The sequence below is a fragment of the Epinephelus fuscoguttatus genome, linkage group LG14 (genome assembly GCF_011397635.1).
Source record: "Epinephelus fuscoguttatus linkage group LG14, E.fuscoguttatus.final_Chr_v1".
NCBI lineage: Eukaryota > Metazoa > Chordata > Actinopteri > Perciformes > Serranidae > Epinephelus > Epinephelus fuscoguttatus.
The window spans coordinates 36,737,924-36,761,692 of record NC_064765.1 but is presented as its reverse complement, the minus strand read 5'-3'; the positions used below and the strand labels follow the sequence as shown (position 1 = coordinate 36,761,692).

At 40.5% G+C, this 23,769-nt stretch overlaps 2 protein-coding genes across 2 annotated transcripts in view; both read right to left on the bottom strand.

Moving 5' to 3' along the window:
* Positions 1-289: 289 nt before the first annotated feature.
* On the bottom strand, positions 290-2,508 carry LOC125900979 (uncharacterized). Its single transcript, XM_049596324.1, has 3 exons — positions 1,886-2,508; positions 1,172-1,488; positions 290-782 (listed from the first exon to the last, which is right to left on the bottom strand). Exons 1-3 carry the CDS (start codon positions 2,047-2,049, stop codon positions 427-429), a joined length of 837 nt encoding a protein of 278 aa, XP_049452281.1. The 5' UTR covers positions 2,050-2,508; the 3' UTR covers positions 290-426.
* A 9,496-nt stretch (positions 2,509-12,004) lies between these two features.
* The window catches only part of rragd (ras-related GTP binding D), an 89,324-nt gene continuing 77,559 nt past the window's right edge, over positions 12,005-23,769 (bottom strand). The window contains exons 6-7 of the mRNA XM_049596310.1: positions 21,264-21,412; positions 12,005-13,539 (exon numbers count right to left, since the gene is read on the bottom strand). Coding sequence (XP_049452267.1) covers positions 13,388-13,539; positions 21,264-21,412 — 301 coding nt within the window. The 3' untranslated portion in view covers positions 12,005-13,387. The remainder of the gene's footprint in view (positions 13,540-21,263; positions 21,413-23,769) is intronic.

The window sequence follows — 23,769 nt, the reverse complement described above, 5'->3', positions numbered from 1 at the left end:
TCAGAAATAGTATCATTGTTTTCAAGTTGCACCGACGCACCTGTTGCATATTCAGGTGTACAGAGATACACATGTATCAAAAACTGCACAAATAAATCAAACTTTTGCAAAATAATCATGACTTGATTCATGCCTGAGCTTTCATTCACATCTCACTGTATAAGAACAGAAAATCAACAGGAAACTGTCTTTAGCTCATCAAGACATAAAAGCAGAACAAGATTATCCCACTTATGAAAATAAATGTTAACAAAACTCAGTTGAAGTGAAAGTCGTCGGCTCTGTCTAAAAATCACAGATCTCTGGATGAACCATCTCCAAGTGAAAGTCAATTCTTTCTTCTTCTAGGATTTTTTGACTGATTTTTCGAAGCACTTTTTACACCGTTTCTTTCTCCTCCTGCTCTGCTTCAGTTCCTCATTTTAATTACTCAGTGAACTTGCTATTTAGTTTGAGCAGGAGCTGGTTTTCAAAGTTAGTAGAGTTCATTCTAGCTCGGTTTGCAGTGAAAAGCAGTCCAGCACAGCTGAAGAGGCGCTCACAAGCAGCAGAAGCAGGCAGGCCAGTGTTGAGTTTGAGAGAGAGCTTTCTGATGAGAGGAAAAGAGTTCAGTAGGTCCATTTTGTCTGAAACACAGGCAATGAACCCATCTAGCTCACTTGTGCCTTTTGACTTTCTGGACTTCAGTGATGAGAAGAAATCGTCCTCGTCTGATGAGTGGCCGACATGCTCCATCTTATCCTCTGTCATGTGCTCAATGTGGTGCTTCACATAGGCCAAACCTGTGTTAAGTGACAAATACACACAAAACACATAGAATATATCAGACATTTAGGCTTTCATTTATGTGGCGACTTAATTCATCATAATGTTGCCATTACAAAAACCAAAACATTTTCTACATTCATGTAGACAGGCTCATTATTTTGTTGCGTATATGATATTGGACTAAGCCTTCTTAAAGGTGGCAAAAATGTTTTACTGCTGGCCCTGTGCACAGCAGTACACTGCTTTGCTTCTATGCTGACGAAGTGGAGACTCCTCTTCTCCAAACTTTGTGTGAGCTGACCAGCATCTACAGTAGGTGATACACTGACTATATGTAGTTTATACATCCCCCATCAATAATCCAAATGATACCTTTAATAATAATAAGTGTTGAAAATCATACCTGCTTCTATGACGTTGGCTTTCTCAGTCCAAGTGGTCTTGAATTTTGGCAGAAGGATCGCTGCAGCTATCAGTTCAGGGTCTCCCATCATCCCACCAAAGCGCTTCTGGACACCAACCTGAATGGCTTTGATTAGTGGTAGGCACAACTTGTAGGATACTTCCAGTCGTTCGAGTTTTGCTTCTAACTGGAAGATCACTGGCAGCAGCCATCCCATGTGTGTGTTCATCTCTGACTGAAGGATGTTTAATGCCTTCGTCACAGGCTTCATCACGGTGCAGTACTGGGTCAAGAAGGCGATTTCATCCGGACTCAGCCTATATGACATAAAGCAAATATCAACAGATAAATACTATGTTTTAAATTAGAAGTTTGCCACAACCAAAATTCACAAAATGTCAGAAATTCAAGTCAACACCCCAAAGCCAAACCACTCTGTACTAAGGATTACCAGCAATCAGATGCTTTATTTACCCATCTCACTAGTACTACTGATAATATTGATACTTTGTGGTCATTTTTATGATATCAAATAAGTCCACTCATGTTCTATTCAGACTGTATGCTCAATGTGTGTGTATTTATGTACTATTCACCCTCTGTGTTTTATGGAAAAAGGTGTAATTGAAAATGTAATGGAGAATGTGTGAGAGAGTCATTATTTCAAACTGTGAATAGTGCTTACATAATGTATTCCATTTCAGGAGTACTCACATTTTCACCTTGAATTTCTCACAGTCATTTCTGATGGCACCCTCTCCCTTCTCGTGTATAATTTGTATGATCCTCTCCACAGCCATGTATGTGGAGTTCCACCGTGTTTGATTTGGCCGTATGAACTGGAGGATGCATTCTTCTTCCACAGTTTCTGCAGCCATGTGTGACCGACCTGTTTTGTTCCACAGTCCTTGGCATTTCCCAAAGGCTGCACGTGATAGCTGTTTGTATGTATCATTCTGTTCTTCTGCCTTGGCAGCATCTGTTAACAGGTGACGCGCACCTTTGATGAGAAGGCAGTTGGTATTCAAGACCGTTGTTTTCTTCCAGGATGTTGAATGTGTCTTGATGGTTGACTTTGGGCTCTTCTTCAGAAGAGTCTGACTCGGCTTCCGTGGACAGGCTCTGCTCCCGAAACACGCTGAATGCTTTGATAAATTTTGACCCGCTGTCTGTTGTGGTTCTTACAACTTTTCCCCTTAACCCGTACTGACAGTGAACGTCATCAAGGGCACCTGCTAGCACATCGAACGTGTGGGACCCCCTCAACCTCTGGCATGCAAGTGCAGCGGATCGTCTCTCAAACGTTTCTTCATCTATCCAATGACAGGTGACCCCTATGAAACTTCTCTGGTGTGCTGTCCAACAATCGGTGGTAGTTGCAACATAACTGACTTCACTGAGGTGTGACACCACAGCCTTCTTCATTTAAGTGGAAGCTGCCTGTATTCTGGCCCGGAGAGTGGGTCTGGAAATGATCTTGCATTGAGGATTCAGTGTTGATACAAGTTCTTTAAAAGCAGGTTGTTCAACCACAGCAAATGGATGAAGGCCTTCACAAATGAAGTTAATCAGGACCTTGTCAACTTTTGCTTGCGGCACACGTTTAGTTCCACCCACTGCCACCAAGTCAGATATTTTTGCTTGCTTGCTTGGGGTTTTTTCTGGTTTCAGGGTCCGCTTCCGTGCTGCCACGAGGTCAGTGTAGACTTTCATCTTTGATGGATGTTTCCGCTGTGAACAAAAAACAAACATTGTCATATAAATAATCAATACCATGTTTTCATTAAACATACAGTTAAAATATTTTTTATATTAATAGATTAATTCATATTTTTCAAAGTGTCATGTAGAAAGAGTAGACTATATCATGGATGGGTCACCGGCAGACTTTAAGTGTGGTCCCAGATCACCTGGTTTTATCCTGCATATAAGATTACTGAATGAAAAACATTCACCAATATATCAATCAATCAATCAATCAATCTTTATTTATATAGCGCCAAATCACAACAACAGTCATCACAAGGCACTTTACACATAGAGCAGGTCTAGACCACACTCTTTAATTTAATTTTAAAGAGACCCAATATTAGAACAATACTAGAAGATTTTTTATGAGCCAAAACTTAATAACTTTTTGGTGCATTTTTCAATGTGTTAATACACTCATAAGCATATCATAGCAATAGCATAATTTTGTGTGAAATTAAGGAATGGGTCAAATTTGATTGTTTAAAATGAACCTTACTAGTTTTACTACCAAGTAAGCTAACGTTAACTAGCACTATAAAGCTGGCTGCTGACACTGACGTTAGCATACCATGATTGAGTAAAGTCATTAATTGCATGGATCCATGATTAATTGCATGTAACGTTATTTAGCTTCTCGTGAGGTTATCTTACTTGTACATGCTTGCGCAGGTTGGAAGCAGAGTTTTTGTAGGTGGATAGCTGCGTCTCTTTCGGCATACAAAGTTTACATTGCATGATGAAATTGTTCTCATTCGCGGACTTAAACTCAAATAAGTCCTTTAAGTATGGCCAGGGATTGGCCTCACGTTCTCCGTGCGTGTCTCTGTGTCCCAAATTCGACCCTTCTCCATCGACACACTTATTTCCAACCACACACTCAACTCCATGCTCTTTTAGCTAACGTTAGCTCCTCTGTGGCACTGGCACCAACGTCTTGATGTTTATGACCTTCTGGCGCTGCAGTTGTCCAGAGCCAATCAGACGGACTGTTACTGGCACGCAGACGCGTGTAACGGAAGCTATTTAAAATGTAGTGAAGTAAATTACTTCCAACAATATGTACTTAAGTAAAAGTAAAATTACTGATTTTAAAAATTACTCAAAAAAGTACAACTACACAAAAAAACTACTCAATTACAGTAACGAGAGTAAATGTAACTCGTTACTTTCCACCCCTGGAAAACGACATGTAAACATGTTGTCTTACCTTACCGGTGTGCTGCCATGTTTGTTTACCATTTAGCTCTGCTTTCCAAAGTGCGGCCGAAATATCGCGAGAACAAGCAGCGATCTCATACTGTGCCTGAACAAGCAGCAACAGCTGGAAGGCAGAACCGGACAGTAGCCTGAAAAGTTCATTCATTTATTTTATGAAAGATTTGTAGAATAATGGCTGACTTTTTGCCAGACTTTGACTTTGTGGAGGAGGAATTTGATTTTGCAGAGTTTGATGGCCGCCCTTATTTATTTGATACACTGACGAAGAGCTTCGTGAAATTGAAGAATGGAGGAGAGAGAGAGAGAGAGGCGCAACAGGTAGAGGACGAGAGAGGAGGAATGGCTGCTGCAAGGCTGCGTAGCTCTGGAGATTGGTGGTGTACCTGTGAATGCTGTGCCCCAATGCCCACAGAAGGGGAATGCCTCTGTTGCAAGGAATGGGACCGGTTGCAGCCTTATTTTCAAGGTCTGGATGTGACCGAGGACGAGACACCTCCACCTGGAGTAGTATCCAGCTGGGCTTTATCTAGAGCTTGCGAGATTTCAGGCACGGTATGAGATCGCTTCTTGTTCTTGCGATATTTCGGCCGCACTATGGAAAGCAGAGCTAGATGGCAAACAAACATGGCACCACACCAGTAAGGTAAGACAACACATTTACATGTCGTTTTCTATATGTTCTCTGACATTTATCCTAACGATATGAGGCGGTCTTTGTGGAAAAAAAGCTTGTTTAGTGGACTAACTTTGCACTTGAAGGTTGCCCTTTCACTTACGTTTTAACAGGTCTGACGCTACTGTGCGCCCCGGCTGTATCTAGGCTAACGGCTAACATGCTAACTATTATTTTTATGTCACTAGTCACTTGAAACAAATTTAGGACGATAGGAGACAGGTTGAAATAAACCGAAATTTCCCTTTAAGCTCCCCATGCCATCTCTCCTTTTTTCCCATTGACCAATTGGATGATTTGAGAGGCTGGCCTTCTGTGGTGGTCATGACAACAAGTTTACAGTTGATAAACAATGGAGGAGAAACTGGTGGTAGTGATTGCGGGATACCTAGAGCTATCCGACTTTACAAACTGCAGTTACCACCATCTAATTAGAAAACAGCAGGTGTGGAAGCACATAAGTGCAGTACCTGAAATGTCCATCATTGAGATGAAGCTCCTGGACCAACTGGTGGTACTCCCCGTGAACCACCCACTTTTATAGGGTCTCATGTACCCCCACAGATCTCCGTTTCCCTGTGTCCAACAAAGTATTTGCTGACAGCCTCTCACCCTTAACCACAGCTGCAGCAAGTACTAATTAAATAAAAACCAAAACTGATCTGTGCCTTAGTGCCCTCCAACTTAACCACCCAGCACAATAATATACTGTGAAGGCAGCCCCTGATGTCCAAACTACATAAACTAAGCTCCTCACTGTGTCCTTGACTCTGAGCTCAGAAGCAAACTTGACTACATTCTCCCAGTTCCTGCTTAAAGCTCGTAATCACAGCTGGCTGATTAAGCCCAGACTGACAGGTAAATGGAGAGCTTCACCTTCACACGCAGCTCTACTCAGCCTTCTCTGTGTTACAAGGTTATAGAAAGCAAAGGCCTCATCAAGTTTATGACCTATATCCATCAGACATGATAGCTGGCCAATCAAATCTTGATTCATTTCACTGCTCAAGAAGCAAATAGCCTGCTGTCAAAGTGTCCAGGAGGCTCCTGCCCAGGCTTCACTTACTAATAATCACAGTCTCCAACTAAACAGGAAAAGACATCAATACAAAACATTTTTATATATTTTAATGCCTCCTTCAACAAGGTCCTTCAAAGTCTGGTGCTAATTCTCTTCTTATCAATAAATCCCATGTGCATATCTAAACCAACAATAAATTTATCTACTAACAAGAATTGTATGTGTAACCTGATATACAGTATGCTCTTCCTCTGTACCACAGAGCTCCACTGTTGTTTAAAAACTATTAATAAAATACATCAGTGAGCCTCACTGTTGCACTGGATGACATGTTCCCACATTGCCATGGACACACACACTATAGTTTATTTTGAGTCACTCCCACACACTCTCCTGCCACAAATACTCACTAATGTAGATCATCAAATGTGGATTCATCCACCTCTGAAAATAGTCACAATTAAATACAATAATTTCTCTTGTTTGAGTAATGTTTATGGGGAACTACAGCGACCAGCTATTTTTTTTAATGAAACTAGATTTTGTGAATTGCTTCTAAAGATATACATTTTTATTAGGAACCAGTGGGCTTGGATCTGAGAGCTACAAACCATGGATCAGATTGTCCAGCAAGTGTGCCACTATTGAACTCCACCTGAAATATTAAGGGTATTAAAACCCCATTTTTATTGGTTTTTAGTGGAGCACATTTCCAACCACTTTAAAATTGAATCAAATAACTCAAACTAATTGACATAACTTACCACAGGGGCCATTTTAGTAGCTGTTCTTGAAATATGAACGTAGAAGGCTTGTTTTGATCCCCAAGATGAGCAGCTAAGGAAGGTTGTACTTTATGAGCGGAAGTTACACAGCAGGTACATATATGGACTTTGTGGTGGGACTTATCAACTACTGTTTTTAAGGTCAAGAATTAAATTAAGATCTCATTTTTTAGGCTAACACTGACGAGAAGTCTTAAAGGTGACCGTGTAGCACACGTGATAACCCCCTCACAGGAAGGGATAAAGTCTGAGCTACAGCCATCTGGGAGCAACATTAGTCAGTCTGTGCCAGCTACTCTTCTTTTCAAGGGGAGATGAAGAGAGTCTGTAACCATCTGGTGACAGGTAAAGAAGCTGCAAAGAGAATTTAAACCTTTGACAAGGCTCTTGCACTTGGAAAAGGGAGACTCATTTCCGCTTTCCTTCATGGGCTATCTCAAGCCACATATGATGAATTAATCTCCCCCAGGCTTGACAACAATCTTGACAATCTTATCTCTCTGGCCATTCAGGCAGACAATCACCTCAAGACCACCTTTACAACCAGCCATTTCCAGACTTCTTCTCGTCTCCTTCCTTCAACTCTCCTTGATGGTTCATCTTAAACATGTTGCAACTCTTTTCAGCCTGAGTCTCAGACTACTGAGACAAACTCTCCTGAACCCATGCAACTTTGGTAAACACCAGACACCAGAGAACGAGACAAAGATGTTGCACCTACTGTGTTTTACCAGGACACTGCAGATCAACCTGTCTGGAGTTGGCATCGTAAGATAGGGCTCATCAGTCAACAATGGGTCCTGGTGAGCCAAATCAGTTTTCAAAATTCTACCTCCAACACACTTCCTTTTCTGTCGGTTTGTTTTGAATGATGCAGTCTTTTTCTCACAGGCTCCCATTCATTCTGGCTCTGAAGAGGGTTTTTTTGACTTTTCCCTGGTTTGCCACCTAGAAATCCCAACTCTACCACTCACGAATCCCCTTGAGACCAACAGATTTGAAAGAAGATATCAGCAAGAAACGAGCAACCACACTGTTCCCTCATCAGTTGTACTGTATTGTTGTATTGTATAATAACCGCCATGGTTAGGTACATAGCAGAGTCTCTTGCTGGAGCAAGCTTATTCTTTGTGAGTGAGATGGACGGCATACTCAGACCATGTACTTACTTTAGAGGGTTCAATCAAATAACGGTCTAGAACTGTAACACCCTGCATTCTGATGTCATCTGTTGGACAATATACTGTCCCAGAAACAATTGTGATAAACAATATTACTCAAAAGTGGAAAAACAACACGCACATCTTACCCTGTATGAGGATGGGTGCTGGACCAAAAAAGTTAACATGCAAAAACAAGTAAAGTCCGCACACCATAAAAGCTCGAATCAAGTGTGATTTATTTATAGCATGACGTTTCGAGCCATGTCGGCTCTTCCTCAGATGCTTACATGAATGAATGTGTAGGGAGACGCCATCTTTAAAGATCCCAAACCCTGGTCATGTGACCTGGCACACCAGACGTGCATTATCATCAGTAAATACAAACCAATAAAACATATCAAAAATAGTTATTAGCCACAATAGTTATCACAAAAAATACACATGTATACATATATACATACATACATCTAAACACAATTTTTTATGTTCCCCAGAAGGACTCAGGCTGTAAAGGCCGAGAGAGAAACTCTAGAGAAAAAACATAAAGGACAGTAACTCTGAACATACAGCATCTAGACCAAGGAGCATACAATAGCAGTCCACATCTATAGAAACGGTCTAATATCAAAGTCCTCATTTAGGCCCTTGGGGGTTAATGTCCCCAGTGTGTGGATCCAAAAAAAGCTTGCGTTTTACGATTGAATTGAGAGATGGGGAGGTTCTGTTTTAAATGAGTGGGATGGTAAGACTCGCCATGAAGGAGAGAATTTCTATCTGTAGGTTTACGGTATAGACTAGTTTTTAGACCATCCCTTTCTTTAATCACCACAACATAGTGGACAATAATCCTTCATGGTGAGTCTTACCATCCCACTCATTTAAAAAAGAACCTCCCCATCTCTCAATTCAATCGTATCAGACGTATCTGCAGCTTGGTTGAGGACTACAATCAACAAACTATTGATCTAAAAAACCATTTCAGACAAAGGGGTTACAAAGAGACCTGGACTGATAATGCTGTCTCACGCTTCTCCAGTCTTTCCATCACCAGACCTAAGGAGTCAGAACAGAGAACTGTGTGTGCTATACAATATTCACCAGTGTCTAAGGACATTTAAAAGACTATTAAAAAACAGTGGCATATAATTGAATCAGATCCATCTTTGAAAAACAGTTTCCCTAAACCACCTAGAGCGGTTCTAAAAAGACCCCCAAATCTGCGCAACATGCTGGTAAGGGCTGACCTCCCCCCCAACCATCTCACCATCTCATTTTCTTAGTTCTATCCCCTCTGGTAACTACCCGTGTGGTCTATGTCAACAATGTCACTTTACATACAAAACTAACTCTTTTAATCATCCTCACACAGGAAAAAAATACCACATAAAAGGATTGATTTCATGTTCCACTACCTGTTATCTATATGCTCAAATGTCCATGCGGTTTGGCATACATCGGAAAAACAAACAGACAGTTGAAAACACATATTGCCGAACACTGGAGCACCATCAGAAACCAAGTTGCCTCGAGCCCTGTAGCAGTACATTTTGCTGAAGCAAAACACAGCGTTTCTACTTTGAAATACATTGGGATCGAAGCTTTAAAACATCCACGCAGTAGGGGGAGATCTTAACTCCATGCTCCTCAAAGGCGAGCTTTTTTTGGATCCACACACTGGGGACATTAACCCCCAAGGGCCTAAATGAGGACTTTGATATTAGACCGTTTCTATAGATGTGGACTGCTATTGTATGCTCCTTGGTCTAGATGCTGTATGTTCAGAGTTACTGTCTCTTATGTTTTTTCTCTGTAGTTTCTCTGATGCTGTACATATTGAGGTTTATGTCATGACTTGTTTATCATTGTGTTTTTTTCAGTGTATCTTGTCATGGTATGTATATCAATATTATATATCTCCGTTGTGGTATTGGAGATCTGGTTATACCTAGGTCTTTTTGATATTTTTGAGTATTCTCCACAAGTATTACTGACCCTGTAACTGTTATTTAGTACTAAAAAGAGGCACCTCTAATAGTTTTTTATGTAACATGACGGCCTTTACAGCCTGAGTCCTTCTGGGGAACATAAAAAATTGTGTTTAGATGTATGTATGTATATATGTATACATGTGTATTTTTTGTGATAACTATTGTGGCTAATAACTATTTTTGATATGTTTTATTGGTTTGTATTTACAGATGATAATGCACGTCTGGCGTGCCAGGTCACATGACCAGGGTTTGGGATCTTTAAAGATGGCGTCTCCCTACACATTCATTCATGTAAGCATCTGAGGAAGAGCCGACATGGCTCGAAATGTCATGTTATAAATAAATCATACTTGATTGGAGCTTTTTTGATAAACAATATTACTGTCATTTTAACAAAGTACTGCAAGAACACCCCTTCAAAGAGCACCGTGCTTTCAATGAATATACAACATCAGAATGAGAATATATTAGAAAAAAAGGAAATTATTCAAATATCCAAAATAAAAAAAAAAACATTAATCAAATAAAACCACACAAAAAGCACAAAAAAACAGACTGTCAGGCTATGGTGACATAAATTTCATTTAAATAAATATTAAATATTTGGCAAAGAGCTCCCAGCTCATTTTCCAGCAGAGGGTGGCGGGCTTCCTTTTACACATGGGTGGAAGACTCTGGGTGATGGCCGCATGGCGGAGGCCAAACACCACTCATCTGCACATGCTTAAACTGCCAGTTTGCCAATCCAATTTGTCATTGGTTGTGACCGTTTTTTAAACGCATTCACATTAATAGAAATGTCATTAGACCTCAACCTAGAATATTTAGACATCGAAACTGTGGAGTGTGTCCATTTAAACTTATTCTTTAAAACTTTCTGGCTGGTCAGTAGCCGTCGGCTAAAAGACCAATAGAGTGCCCCAGGAATGAGTCCTGAAACCCAGAAATAAGTTACCATTTTGCACTCCCAGTTCCCTTGTCTCGAAATTAATAGGTTTTTTAGTGATTTTTTGCCTAGATGCCTGAAATATGGCTTCACAATTTTGTTATGGTGGTTATATTTTGTAATGCGTCCGTGGTGTCGTACGTTTATAGCCTAACGTTAGCTTTTTGTTTGTTTGCCACAGAGCTTATTTTCAGCAATAATCTAAAATCCAATGGAAAAATATCATAGGCTTTTGACGAGGTAACTAGTGCAATGTTAACTTCCACATCGGCCTACAGAAGAACATCATCTCTGGGACACTCTATTGGCCTTGACATTATCTACACTTAATGTAATTCACAGAAACTGCCACAAAGACAGCATAGAAGGGAGAGGACAGAAGGAGGGCACAACCGGATATGACAGCTGTTTATTTGGCCTAGGCACTGTGAAACGAAAACACTTTGGCGCTGTGCCCAGGTCTTATAATGGTGGGGAAAACCCTGCTATTTAATCTGGTATGAGATCAGCAAAGATAAGATAGATAAGATCTTTATTGTCTCCCTTAGGAGAAATTTGTTTTGTACCTGCGAGAGACCGTCCAAAAAGGATGGTGACATTCTTATGTAAACATGCATACAAACGCAATGGACAAAATTTAAGGTCAGCAAAAACGATCAAGGACATGTTCATGAGTCTTAATGCAATTATTGTGACATGCCTTGATATGCCTTCATAGACAATTTTTGTCGACTTGATGACATTTTCCTCTGGATTACGTCTTCCATGTGTGACAGATGCTAGCTATACTATCAGAAAATCAACTATATGTAGGCTGAAAAGTGGGCATTCCAGGCCTCACTATTTCCTCTCTGGATTTCACTGTAACAGACAGATGTGTCCAGATTGATTTTGTCAAGGTGAAAGCCATAAATGATTGACCTCAGCCAACTTCAGTTAAACTTTTGCCAGTTTTTATCGCTGCTTTGGGGCAAATCAGTGGCAGCTCCTCTTGCAGCGCTAACCTCTTGCTCTTTTGCCTTCTCCTGATCTCCTGAAGCTGAGTGGGCCTCCAATAGTTGAGGTTGTGATTTACTTCAGCCCCAGTCCTTGGGCATCTGGACATCCCTCTCCCTTTCATTGTATAAGTTGACGTCTTTGACATTGGTGTAGGAGCAGTCCTGTCCGAGTTCTCCTGTGAACAATCCAATGGTAACACGACTATCCCTGAAAAGGCGGCAGAGGAGATACACACACACCAATACAACTGGGCCACAAAAAGGGTTTATGGGCTGAGATCAATGCAAAAAAAGTAAAATTTATTTAGAAGATCAGTGCACAAAAAGAAGGGTGCTGAAAGTGCAAACAAATAATAAAAAGTGATTAAAAACAGCAGCAAACATTTCAGTCCTTGACTATTATCAGCACTGATGATAGTCAAGAATCAAAATATTTCTTATCATCAGCACTGATTCAAAACACTGAAGAGCGCAGGCAGTGTCAGAATCACCCCACCTCCCACAGAAAAATAAATTTAGTCTCAATTAACTGAGGCTCTTCAGCCAACTTGACACTGCTAAACTGTATAATTTTAGTGTGTAAACTGCCACTGCCCACAGAAGTGGAAGGTGTTACCATGAGCTATACAGATAAAAAAAAAAAAAAAAAGAAACACTACTGAATGGTATGCTCCTCTTTTAACATGTAGCACTCCAGTACATGGTGTCCACAGAGACTGAGGAGTGTTTTTGCCCAACGTATCCTAATACAACAGTTCATATAATACTTGACAAAATGCCCACACAACTGATATGATATCCTATGAATTAGCATCCAAAGAATGACATTACATCCTTGACATAAAGTTACATAATTAACATAAAGTTACTGTGGTTAGGTTTAGGAAAGGAAACAAGGTGAGGATGTACCTTGAAATGACTTGGTGTTCACTCAAAGTTCACATGATTCTGAAAACTGGTCTACTGCAAGCCCTGTATTTTGTGACCCATCCACCACCCCAGCCTGCCTCCTAATTGGACCGCTCAGCAAGGGTTGTTAACTAAAACGTACTCATATTTATGGTATAAGCGTATACTGTTGCAATAAATGGTTAAAACCTTGATGCGAGTGACTTGGCTGAAATACAGAAAGCGTTTTTGGTGTCTGCCACTTGACTCTCTCACAGAATATCAAGTGAAACAATCACAAGTTTAGTCACGTGCACTCTCTACAAGCAGCCATTCCAATCAAACAAATCTACTGCTGTTTATATATTGTGCTTAATAACGGTATCCATAATGTTTAATGAAGACCCCCAGTTTTGCTATGAGCTCTCTGTTTTCAGAATAAGCCCCCACCCTCACCCCCACCCTCGCTACAGAGAGTCAGGAGAATAAAATCAATATGTATACTTCAGACAAACAAGTAAACTTAGTATACTTTTAATAAAAAGGATCCACTAAATTTCATCAGCCTAGTGAAACTTGATGAATGACAGTTTGTTCTCCTGTTGCTGACAGACAACTGCCTGTGAAGACAGAGAGACAATGATGGACGTAGTGTGGATTAAACAAACTGAATGATTCCCAGTGTGAAAAAAGGTGTTCATCTGAATGAGGATGGAGTCTCCTGGATTTGTGGGGGTGCAGCTCAGGTACATTTGGCTGTCTGATGTGATGTAATCAGTCCTCAGTGGGGGTTGTCGAGCACTCCATTAGCCATAGTTAATTTGCTCCACCTCCTCTGACTGAGAAGTTTGCGATTCTGTTGAACCTTTACACGGACGTCAAAAACCTCCTGGATGGCTTTCTTGAAGCAGTGGAAATTGTAGTCAATCAGTCCTGTGAGGGACACAGAAAAAGACAATCAAGTAATTGTATTCTTCATAAAACATAAAAGTCAACCATAGGCCACAAATTAGATAAAGGCCTGAAAGGGGAACTCTGCTAATTTCATACAAGAAGATCAGTTTCCAGTCACTGTTAGCACAATCAAACAATCAACAATGACTGCGTGATGCAGTATAACAAACTGATCTTGTTTCTAAAATTGCATTCATTAAAATCTTGCCATTTTACATTCATTCCTTACATTCTTGTGTGTAGTTAGGTAAGTAGAAGATAACCTAATTCCAAAAGGCATGAAGTTAAAGATGAAACATTTCTTCAATAGCTTAAGCAGGATTACTTTTTCATTTCAATCTTTTATAGTTTCAAAATAACAAAAAAAGGAAAAGGGCCAGAAACAAATGTTTGGACACCCTGCATGGTCAGTACTTAGTTGCACCCCCTTTGACAAGTATCACAGCTTCAGACACTTTTTGTAACCAGCTTAGAGTCTTTCACTTCTTGTTTGGTGGATTTTCACCCATTCTTCCTGCAAAAGGTTTCTAGTTCTGTGAGATTTTTGGGCATACACTGGTCTTTTGGGGTCCATTCACATGTTTTCAATGATGTTTAGGAGGACTGTGAGGGCCATGGCAAAACCTCCAGCTTGCTCCTCTGGAGGAAGTCCACTGTGGATTTTGAGATGTGTTTAGAATCGTTTTCCTGTTATGGAAGCCGTCCACTATTTATCTTCAACGTTTTTACAGATGGTGTGATGATTGCTTCCAGAATTTACTGGAATTTAATTGAATCCATTCCTCCCTCTACCCTTGAAATGTTCCCATACCATTGGCTGCAACACAAGCCCAAAGCGTGATCGATCCACCCCTGTGTTGGACAGGTGTTCTTTTCATGAAATTCTGCAACCTATTATCTCCAAACATATTTTTGCTCATTGCATCCAAAATGATTTATTTTAACTTAATCAGTCAACAGAACTTGTTTCCTAAAAGCACCAAGCTTGTTTAGATGTTCCTTTGCAAACTTCTGACGCTGAATTTTGTGGTGAGGACACAGGAAAGGTTTTCTTCTGATGACTCGTCCATGAAGATCAATAGTATAGCAGTGGCGAGCGGTGACCTTTTACTCTGGTCATGCTACCTCAATTTTGAATATTCCCCGACATGACCTAACTGTCAGCAACACATGCCCGCGGCGCACCCACCCACCCACACACACACACACACACACACACACACCAGCCTCGGCGGACCTAACTCACTCACGCAAACAGGCCTAAACTCTGATCACAAATCTACCACAACCAATTGAGGCCACAGCAGACCAAAACCATTCAGAGCAGTACAAAAACACTCAAAGCACACACATACACACACACACTGGCCTCGGCGGACCAAAACCAACTGCTGTTACAGTACAAAAATATTCAAAAATAGAACAATGTCCTACCTTATTTGTAGATGAATTCCATCCTACGAGCCTTCCTGGTGAATTCAGTGATGACTTTGTCGTAAAAAGTGTCGGACGTCTTCATTTTATGTAGCATTCTTCTTTCAATGGACATCATCGCCAGGCCAGTTAATCGTTGTTGTCCCATGGCATTCCGTTGATAGGTCTTGATTCTTTTTAATGAAGAAAATGTTCTTTCTAGTGACGCAGTGGTAGATGGCAGGGTAAGAAACAGTTCACACAGTCTGTAAAGTTGGGTCCTGCCATCACAGAGGCCGTTTGAGTGCTTTAAAGATGTTAACTCTGAGACATTTCACTTGGCCAGCTCAGGAGATGTAAACAGCACTTTCAGTTCACTGCGCAAAAGTATGTCATCAAAAAACTGTGCACGTGTCCCTCAAAGAGTTAAATGCACTGTCTGGAAAGTCCTCCTCATACAGATGAAATTTAGAAAAGTCCAATAGACCCAGAAACCTCTCCAGAGATGAAAGTCGCTGCTGCATTTGTAACTCAATAGTGTCCAACACTTTGAAATAAAGCTCTTGATATTCTGCCTTTCTGTCATCACCCCCTCTGCTCCTCTTAGCTGGGTTCTCTGGTTCTGAGACCTGTGCAAAAACATGCTCAAACTCTTCTCTCCTCTCTGTCTTTGCAACTGTTCTGCTATTCTCTTCATTTGACTCACACAATAGCCAATGTCCAAGCCTTTCGTTTGTAGGATGTTGAAAAGCACATCAGTGTGAGAAAACACATCAGAAAAAAGGACTTTGGGATCTTGTAAATATTGCAAAAACCCCCCTGTTGAAAGAATCAACCTTTCATCCCAGTCCAACGGGTTGTTTTTTTATGTGACTGAATAGTTCGATTAATGATTTGTGGTTCTCTTTTGCTGTGTTTACTAAACAAGACATAAAGTTCCACCTAATTGCAGCAGCTCTAGGGAATCGTCTCTTTACGATGTCATCTAGAGCCTTGGTGCGCTTTGCAGAAGTGGTAAAAAATGATCCTAGGCCATTTAAGGTTGAAAAGAAAACCTTGCAGTCTTTGATAGTGCTGCACACTTGTGACAGCACTAAGTTGAGAATGTGCACACAACAATGCACGAAACTGGCACACAGGTATCGGTCCCTAACCTTGGCCTGCAAGCCATTTAGGTGGCCAGACATTACACCGGCTCCATCATATGTTTGACCGACAAGCTTGTCACCACATTCCATTTCACCTACAGAGGAAAAAACATGCTCCGCTAAGGCAGTGGCTGTTCTGTCAGCGCTAACGTCGGAAAAGCCCACAGATCTCTCCTCCACCACCCTCTCTTTGGTAACATACCTCCAGACTGTAGACAACTGGGCGAAGTTGGACACATCTGTCGTTTCATCAAGTAGTAGCGCTACAAAGCTTGTGTCTTTGAGTTGAGATTTTATTTCATTAAGCATCACACTAGCCACAGCTTCAATCAGATCGTTCAGAATGTGGCTTTACATGCCACAGAACACAGTGCATGTTTCCAAATAATGGGCTAGCCTCTCATCATATTTCCGGAGTAGGTTAACAGGTTCAATGTAGTTACTGCGATTGTCTGATCCTTCCCCTTCTGAGTGCCCTCGGAATGCCTGCTCCTGGGCTCCAAGGTACACAACGATGTCCACAAGTCTTTTCAACACGTCCCTGTTCTTTCTTACCCGCTCGTTGTGTTGCTCCACTGCTCCGTTGCTACTCGCAGGCCCTCGTTCAACTGATCATCAATCCGTGTGTTGCCAAATGTCTGCAGTTTTACCAGACAAAGTATGTGTGAAGATGCACGCTCATGTTTGGTCATACCGGTGTGGAAGTTGTTTAAATCGCCATAACCTGTTGTGGTCCAGACTGTCTATTCGGTGGAAAAAAGGAGACATGGCCAACAGAAGAGTTTGCTCACCTTTGGACAGCCAGCTAGCCATGTGTGTTTCTCGTACGTGCTAGATTGAAAATGACAAACAAAACTCTTAGTTGTTTTTGTGAATGCAAGGTCTGGAGTTGGACGTCCTTTTGATATAATGTTCCTTTTTTCCTTCAAATGTCCTCAGGGAGAATGGCACTGAAATGGCAGTTTTTATTTGCCTTTCTAACAATCCTACAAGCAGCTCTTTCTGAAAGTTTTATTTGTCTTCCAGACTTCAACTTGACCTCCACAGTTCCTGTTAACTGCCATTTCTTAATTACATTATGAACTGAGGAAACAGCTGAATGACAAATATTAACATGCTAAAGAAAGGTGTGTAAGCATTTAGCTCTGCTGTGACTGAATATAGCCTCACAGAGCCGCTAGCCATGGCTGTAGACTCTTATCCTGTTTGTTGTTTGGCCAGCTCATGGACTTAACATTAATTACCAACAGCTGAGTAAATTTGGCGTCATTATAACCAATATGATTAACAGTCCTAGGGATTACACAGCTCTCAGTTATGTTATGTATTATAAATTATGCAAGCTATAATTGCAGTTAGGTCTCCTACTATTTGAAAAACACACTTTCGAATAACAGTGACAATATTTAAACAATAAATTATTCCACCCTAACTTGAAAGCCTAAAAGATGAAAATGGTTGCATTATGGGAAATATAGGATCCAGTGTTTTTGGACCTTGACTAATATTAGGGACTAAAAGTCTTCTGCTTTGATATTGACAAGTGTCAAAAGTTTTTAGATCCCATCTCTTGTCCCCAACTTCATGAAAAAGCACTTTTAGGGAACCCCTTTAAGATATTGTACAATTTTTTTTTTTTTTTTCAAAGGAGTGGGAAGACATTTCTGAATTTCTGGCAAGGTCTGAGAAAGTGTGCAGAAAGACCATGAGGTTACTTTGAAAAAAAAACAAACAAAAAAACCTAATGTCATAAGAGAATGAAAGGAAAGCTTAATGGTGTAAAATAACCTTTACCAACAACACAGTTTGCAGTTTAAATGTATGGTAAATAAAATGTAATGTAAGTTAAGTATCTCTCGCAAATGACCTGAACATCATAGTAACAATAATGACAGTGAAGGCAAATGTGAAATACAGGCATATGTCAGCTATGGAGGATGTAAGAAGAGATGCTTGTTTGATTGTTTGTTAGTCTGCCTATTGTACTTTTCACCATTATTGTTTAATTGACTGTATATTGTTAACACCAACCTACCTAGGGACAAAGGATGGAAATTAGCCACTGGCTATAATCCTGCATATTTACACAAAAGTGTTTATTAATACGCACCGTCCCTGATTATTTCAAAAATAAATAAATTAATAAAAAATGCTAAACTCTATTTTTAAGTTTATATTTAATCAACTTATAGGGATAAAACACAATAGGCAGCAATAAAATAAAAAAAGGGAGTAAAAAAAAGTAAAAGGCATAAGCAGTGTTTGAATCACTTAGCCAAGATTGTAAACAGCATATGGTACGTGCTACCCTAACTTCACAGAATCATTTCTCCTTAGATGTGAGGCTAAACAGGAGATGATCTCCATAGAGACAGTACATCTCAAGGGAAAAAAAGTCCATTGTCAGTCAGTCAGTATTACTATGTGCACATTACTAAGCCACATAAGGCAGATAGTCAACTATATAACTACAGAGAAAGCAGGGACAAAACACAGCTACTGCATGTAGAAGCACAGACCCAGCTACCAAATGAACAGAATTTGAGTTTTGGGTGCACTGTGTGTTCCTATGAGATGCTGATGCAGGACAAAGCATTGGTAATTGACCTTTCGCTAAGTCCCACCCCCACACGCAGACAGGCTAATCATAACATAGCACTGGGCCGTCTCAGACCAGGGTCTGCTCCATTGACTCTAATGCAGTCATTTCAGATTTCCTTCATTTTCAGGGTGGTTTTGTGGATTTAGAGCTAAATGTTGTGCCTGGGGCACGTCGTGTATTAATGATACTCGTTACCTGGAGAGGTTGGACAAAGATATAAGTTTCTTCCCTGTGTAGGGTTAGCTACCTAGCTAGCTACTGAAGACATAGCCTACTGAATGTATACACATGCTGCTTTTGCTTTTTAATGGTTATAACAGTAAAAAAAAAGGCTGACCCTGCTGTACAGGGACCAGTGAAGGGAAGCTGGGAAACTTTGCTGATATTCAACCAGCTGTCTCTCAACACATTGTGCGCAGATTAACTTGTTTGACTTCTTCCACAGCCTCCCGACAGTCCAGCTGCCAGTCTGGGTGCTGGGAGCGGCACAGGGGTGAAGCTAAACACTGTTCATCTGCAGACACTGCGATGCCACACAGCTGGTTCAATATCAGCAAAGTTTCCCTTTAAATTCATTGTCTTCTGTGGCGATCAGCAGTGATGTGATGGTTCACTTTTACACCGTGATCTGTAGGCTTTACTGTAGCTTCAATCTTTATTTTGTTACCTTGATTTCGTTGCTGTGTCAGTCTGACATCCTGAATATATCCTTCAAATGCATATTGTAGACCCTTCTGTCTGCTTCTGCCCGAAAACACTTTTTTGTTTTTCCAAAAATTTAAGAGTATTTCTCCAGGGAATGCAGTTAGCGACAGTGAAAGCGCCATGCCAGTCTAGCTCCGAAACTGAAAGTTTGTCGGACTTAGCAACAGTAACTAAGGGGGGCAGGCCTTAGCGAAGGGTGAATTGACAGTATTTGGGAATAAGAATGGGTTGGTGTGCAACAGTGAGCTAGACTTGCTCCATATATCGTCCTACGAGGTTCATGTACCATAGGATCACCTCCAGCCGGTGACCATCCCTCATTCCTGCCCATGGAATACCTGCTAGATAAACCTTGCTACTTGTCTATCTCTGCTGAAGCTACTCGCATCTCTAAAGCCTGAAATGCACTTGTTAGTCGATACTAATGCCTGTATTTATTTTCGGTTAAAGACTTGCCCTGGCTGCAGCACTGACTGTGCATTGCAGTTACTGCATCTAAACAGTTGCCAGGTGCTGTTTAATTAACAGTTTATCATTAAAACTATTAGTTATCAAATGTCAATCTCTTGGACCCTGCCTTGATCGTTAATTGGCTACTAGCATGACAGCCAATAGAAACAATAATACCATCATTTAGACAATAGATTTGTGGCTGTGAGTTTTGGAAGTGGGTGGAGTCTCGGGTTTTGGGGATCGTATACATGCCGCGTTTTTTGCGCCCTCATATTTATTGTTTCCAATATAGACGCGCAGCAGGCATGCTCAAACGCCAGAGCAGCGTGCACACGTTCCCAAGCGCCTGTGTCTTAGGGCACAACTACTGCTCCTTGTGATAAACTGAGTTCAACTTTTGGAAAACAGCAGCGTGTAATGTATGTGATGAGGAACAACCAATCACAGCCAACAGATATCTTTCCCTTCTTCCGTAAATATCAGTGTGTGGTACATATGGAGACGAAGTTAATTTTTTTAGTGCTACTCAGAACTTCACATCTGTCCCCCGGATAATATTTTGGGCCTTACACACAATTATAAAACAACGCCTGGAAAAAAAGCGGGTCTGCACACACCTGCCTCTGCGCCTTTAAAAGTTGGCACAGAGTGGGCAAAAGAGTAGCACCCAATGCCTGACCTCATGTTTTCCAGGCTGTTAAAGGTGCTACATGTGTAAGGCCCCTTACAGTTATTTTTCCCATTTCAATTTATTCTTTAAACAATATGCTCATTGCTACTGACAAAGACACACAGAACTCTCTGGATAATATAACGACCACCACTTAATCCACCACTTTCAATCATTCAACTTGGCTGTGAGAAATCTTTGTTTCTATATCATTTAAATTTTGGCATGGCAAATGGGTCAAAATATGTGAGTCTGGGTTGCTGTTGCCATGTTGAATCAACTTGTTAGCTGATATATAACAGCTTTGTTGTTATAGCTGAGAACAAAACATGGCACCATGTTGCTAAGTTCAGTAACAATTTGAATGGCACTTTGACCCAAGTGAATTGATTTAAGCTCAGACTGTATTTTAAGCTTTCTCAACATTGTTATCTTTAGCTTCCACCTGCCATTAATTGCACACATAACACAGTTTTAAGCTTTGGATGTGTCTTTTTGAAATGCACTTTGAAGTCATAATCAGCGTCTGTCATTACGTTTTTATATACATAAGCTTGTACCTTGCAACTTTTTATTAAAGAACCAGACATTTTCAAACAAGGCTCTCAATATTCAATAAAATAGTTTTTATGCTGATTCATTGTGTATGAAAAAGCTCATGTAAAGGAGGTATTAGTGATTGATTGGATAAACATACTGTAAACAGACTGACCTTTTCTTTCAAAGCTTTCCTTGCGGACAAAGCAGACCATTGCGAGGAACTTGGTGACCTCCTTCAGGTACATGACTGTAGTGTTGTTCAGGTGGATGATAGCCATAGACTCCTTGTCATAGGGTAAACCAACTTCACTGTCCGTCAGACTGAAGGAGAGGAGACAGAGAATACACTCAGCTTCAGTGGGTAAACTTATATTATTGCCTTGCAGTAGTATGCCTCCGTGAACCAATCGAGTTGCACTTACAGTTTACATCCATGTCTGTGAAATTCAGTATCTGACCAAAATGTGTCCCCCTCGGTTTCTGAGATATGACATTTAACAATGGCCATAAAAGTGTTTTTGCAGAATATTATGATGTCACAGTGAAACCTTTAAAGGGATACGCCAACATTTGTTTTGTTTGCGTGTCTTGCCTCACTCCCGAGTCCATGACAAGCAGATAGATACCATTCTTTCGGCTATACGTGCAGTAAAAAGGGAGAGACCGGCAGAGCTCGTCCACCGCTAATTAGTTTAGCTCAAATGCTGGGAGTCAATGGGAAGCATTAGCCTGCCTCTGCCTGCAGTCATCAGATAAACTCTTCAGCAACTCTAAACGGTCCTGTGTGCTTGTTGTGACTCGTTTTTACCGCGTTATGTTACGTTATCTATTTTTAGACTAAGATTAGCACTTTATGTAAGTTTTGAAAGAAATGCATACGAAACTAAACCGCAGACATGCTTGTAAGTAGGTCAACAAAACAAAGCCTCTGTTTAGGAGAAGATGAAGAAGATTGCTACTACAGATTATGGCCGACTTTGTAAGAGAGGACGAGGATGATTTCTTCGGGACTGACGAAGATCCACAACCTTACCTATTTAAACCAGAATATACAGAAGAGGAACTACATGTTTTGGAAGCTGAGCATGCACGAAGAGAAGCTGAGACAGTCGAACAGCCTGGGGCCGAGGGGAGAGTCAGAACCAGCATGGATTGGTGGTGTAGATGTGGGGCTTGCCAACCTATGCCGACAGAAAATGAGTGCTTCTGCTGTACTGAGTGGGAGTTGGTGCTGCCATGCTTGATATATCTGGCAAAGAGGACAGTACACAAAGAGATTGTGTCACAATGAATGACGCTTTTCCAGCTACAGTAAATCCCGCAGTTGTTGAAACTTTTTTTTTTTTTTTTTCCCATCTACCCAAAATAAACTGGAAAAAACGCCCCAGGCCATCTGGACCTAACGGACGAGTAGAGTAAGTGACTATTATAATTTTATTATAAATTATAATATAAAAATTATAATTATAATAAAGATGCATGAGGCACATATTGTTGTATATAGCAAGCTGTATACACAGTTAGTCTCTACATGTATAGAGAAAATAGTTAAAGCATAGGCCAAGAATTACACAGTCGTGTATGTTGTTCTGGTTATTGATAAATTTTTTTCTTGTTTCTCAGTAAATACAGGTTGGTGTCCTACCGCATTGTTTTGGAGTGGGCCCTGAAGGGAGAAACGCTGGGGAAAGGCAATCGTAAACCTTTGCCACCGTGTGTTGTCAGTGCTATTCGTAGAAGATATCCCTCACCAACGGGGACATATCAAGGATTCCAAGAGGCACAGGATGCTATGGATATGTTGTAGACTTGCAAGCCATTCCAGTTATCAAAACACTATATAAAGACTTGTCTTGATCACGCACAATTTGTTGATACATGCACTATTCATATCCTTGTGACATATCTGCTGGCTAATAATTGTGTTCACTACCTTCCTATAATACTCTCTTTTTACCCTAATAAAAGTTTCAATACAGCATTATGTTGTTATTATTACATGCAGCGTAGTAACAATCTGTGAACAGACAGGTGACTCCTGAAGTTGTAAATAGATTACACACCATATATTAGTTCAATACTCAACCTTCTGACAGCTAAATAATTTCAAAATAGTTTCTCTATTGTTGTGTGACAAGTTGATCTATCTCCAACACTGCCCTCTTCTCTCAATCCTTCCATCATAACTGTTGTTTTCCTTGTTTGTCTGAGGACATCAACAGTTGTGATGGGAAGATCAGGAAAAGAGGGCAGGGTTTGAGATTGCTGTGTAATAACATCTGTAAGCTATTTTTATCAAACATTTCAATGTTCAACTTGTAAATAACATGATCAGATTTGCAAAAGTAAAATGACAACTCACAAAATGATAAACTGTGTTATTTACTTTACAATATGTACATGTATGAGGTAAGAATGAATATTTTGCGGTAAATGGACAGGTATGGATGAACCTGCAGACTGGTTTGGGACAGAAAAAGTAGTACTATATCACTATATTACATTACTGTATGTCACACTATAAAACTATAACATTATGTCACACTACATCACACTATATTACATTGTCCCAAAAAACATATCACACTGTAGCATCCTATTTTACAATGTATCACACCAAAATCAACAAATAAATATAAGGCACACTTATGACTGGAGGGGGGGGACTTGCAACATTA

Coding starts and splice junctions, on each gene's coding strand:
- LOC125900979 (XM_049596324.1), bottom strand. CDS start 2,049: ATGGCTGCAGAAACTGTGGAAGAAGAATGCATCCTCCAGTTCATACGG. Junction 1,489..1,885: donor GAGAAATTCAAGGTGAAAAT/GTGAGTACTCCT, acceptor TATGTCATATAG/GCTGAGTCCGGATGAAATCG. Junction 783..1,171: donor AGCCAACGTCATAGAAGCAG/GTATGATTTTCA, acceptor CACTTAACACAG/GTTTGGCCTATGTGAAGCAC.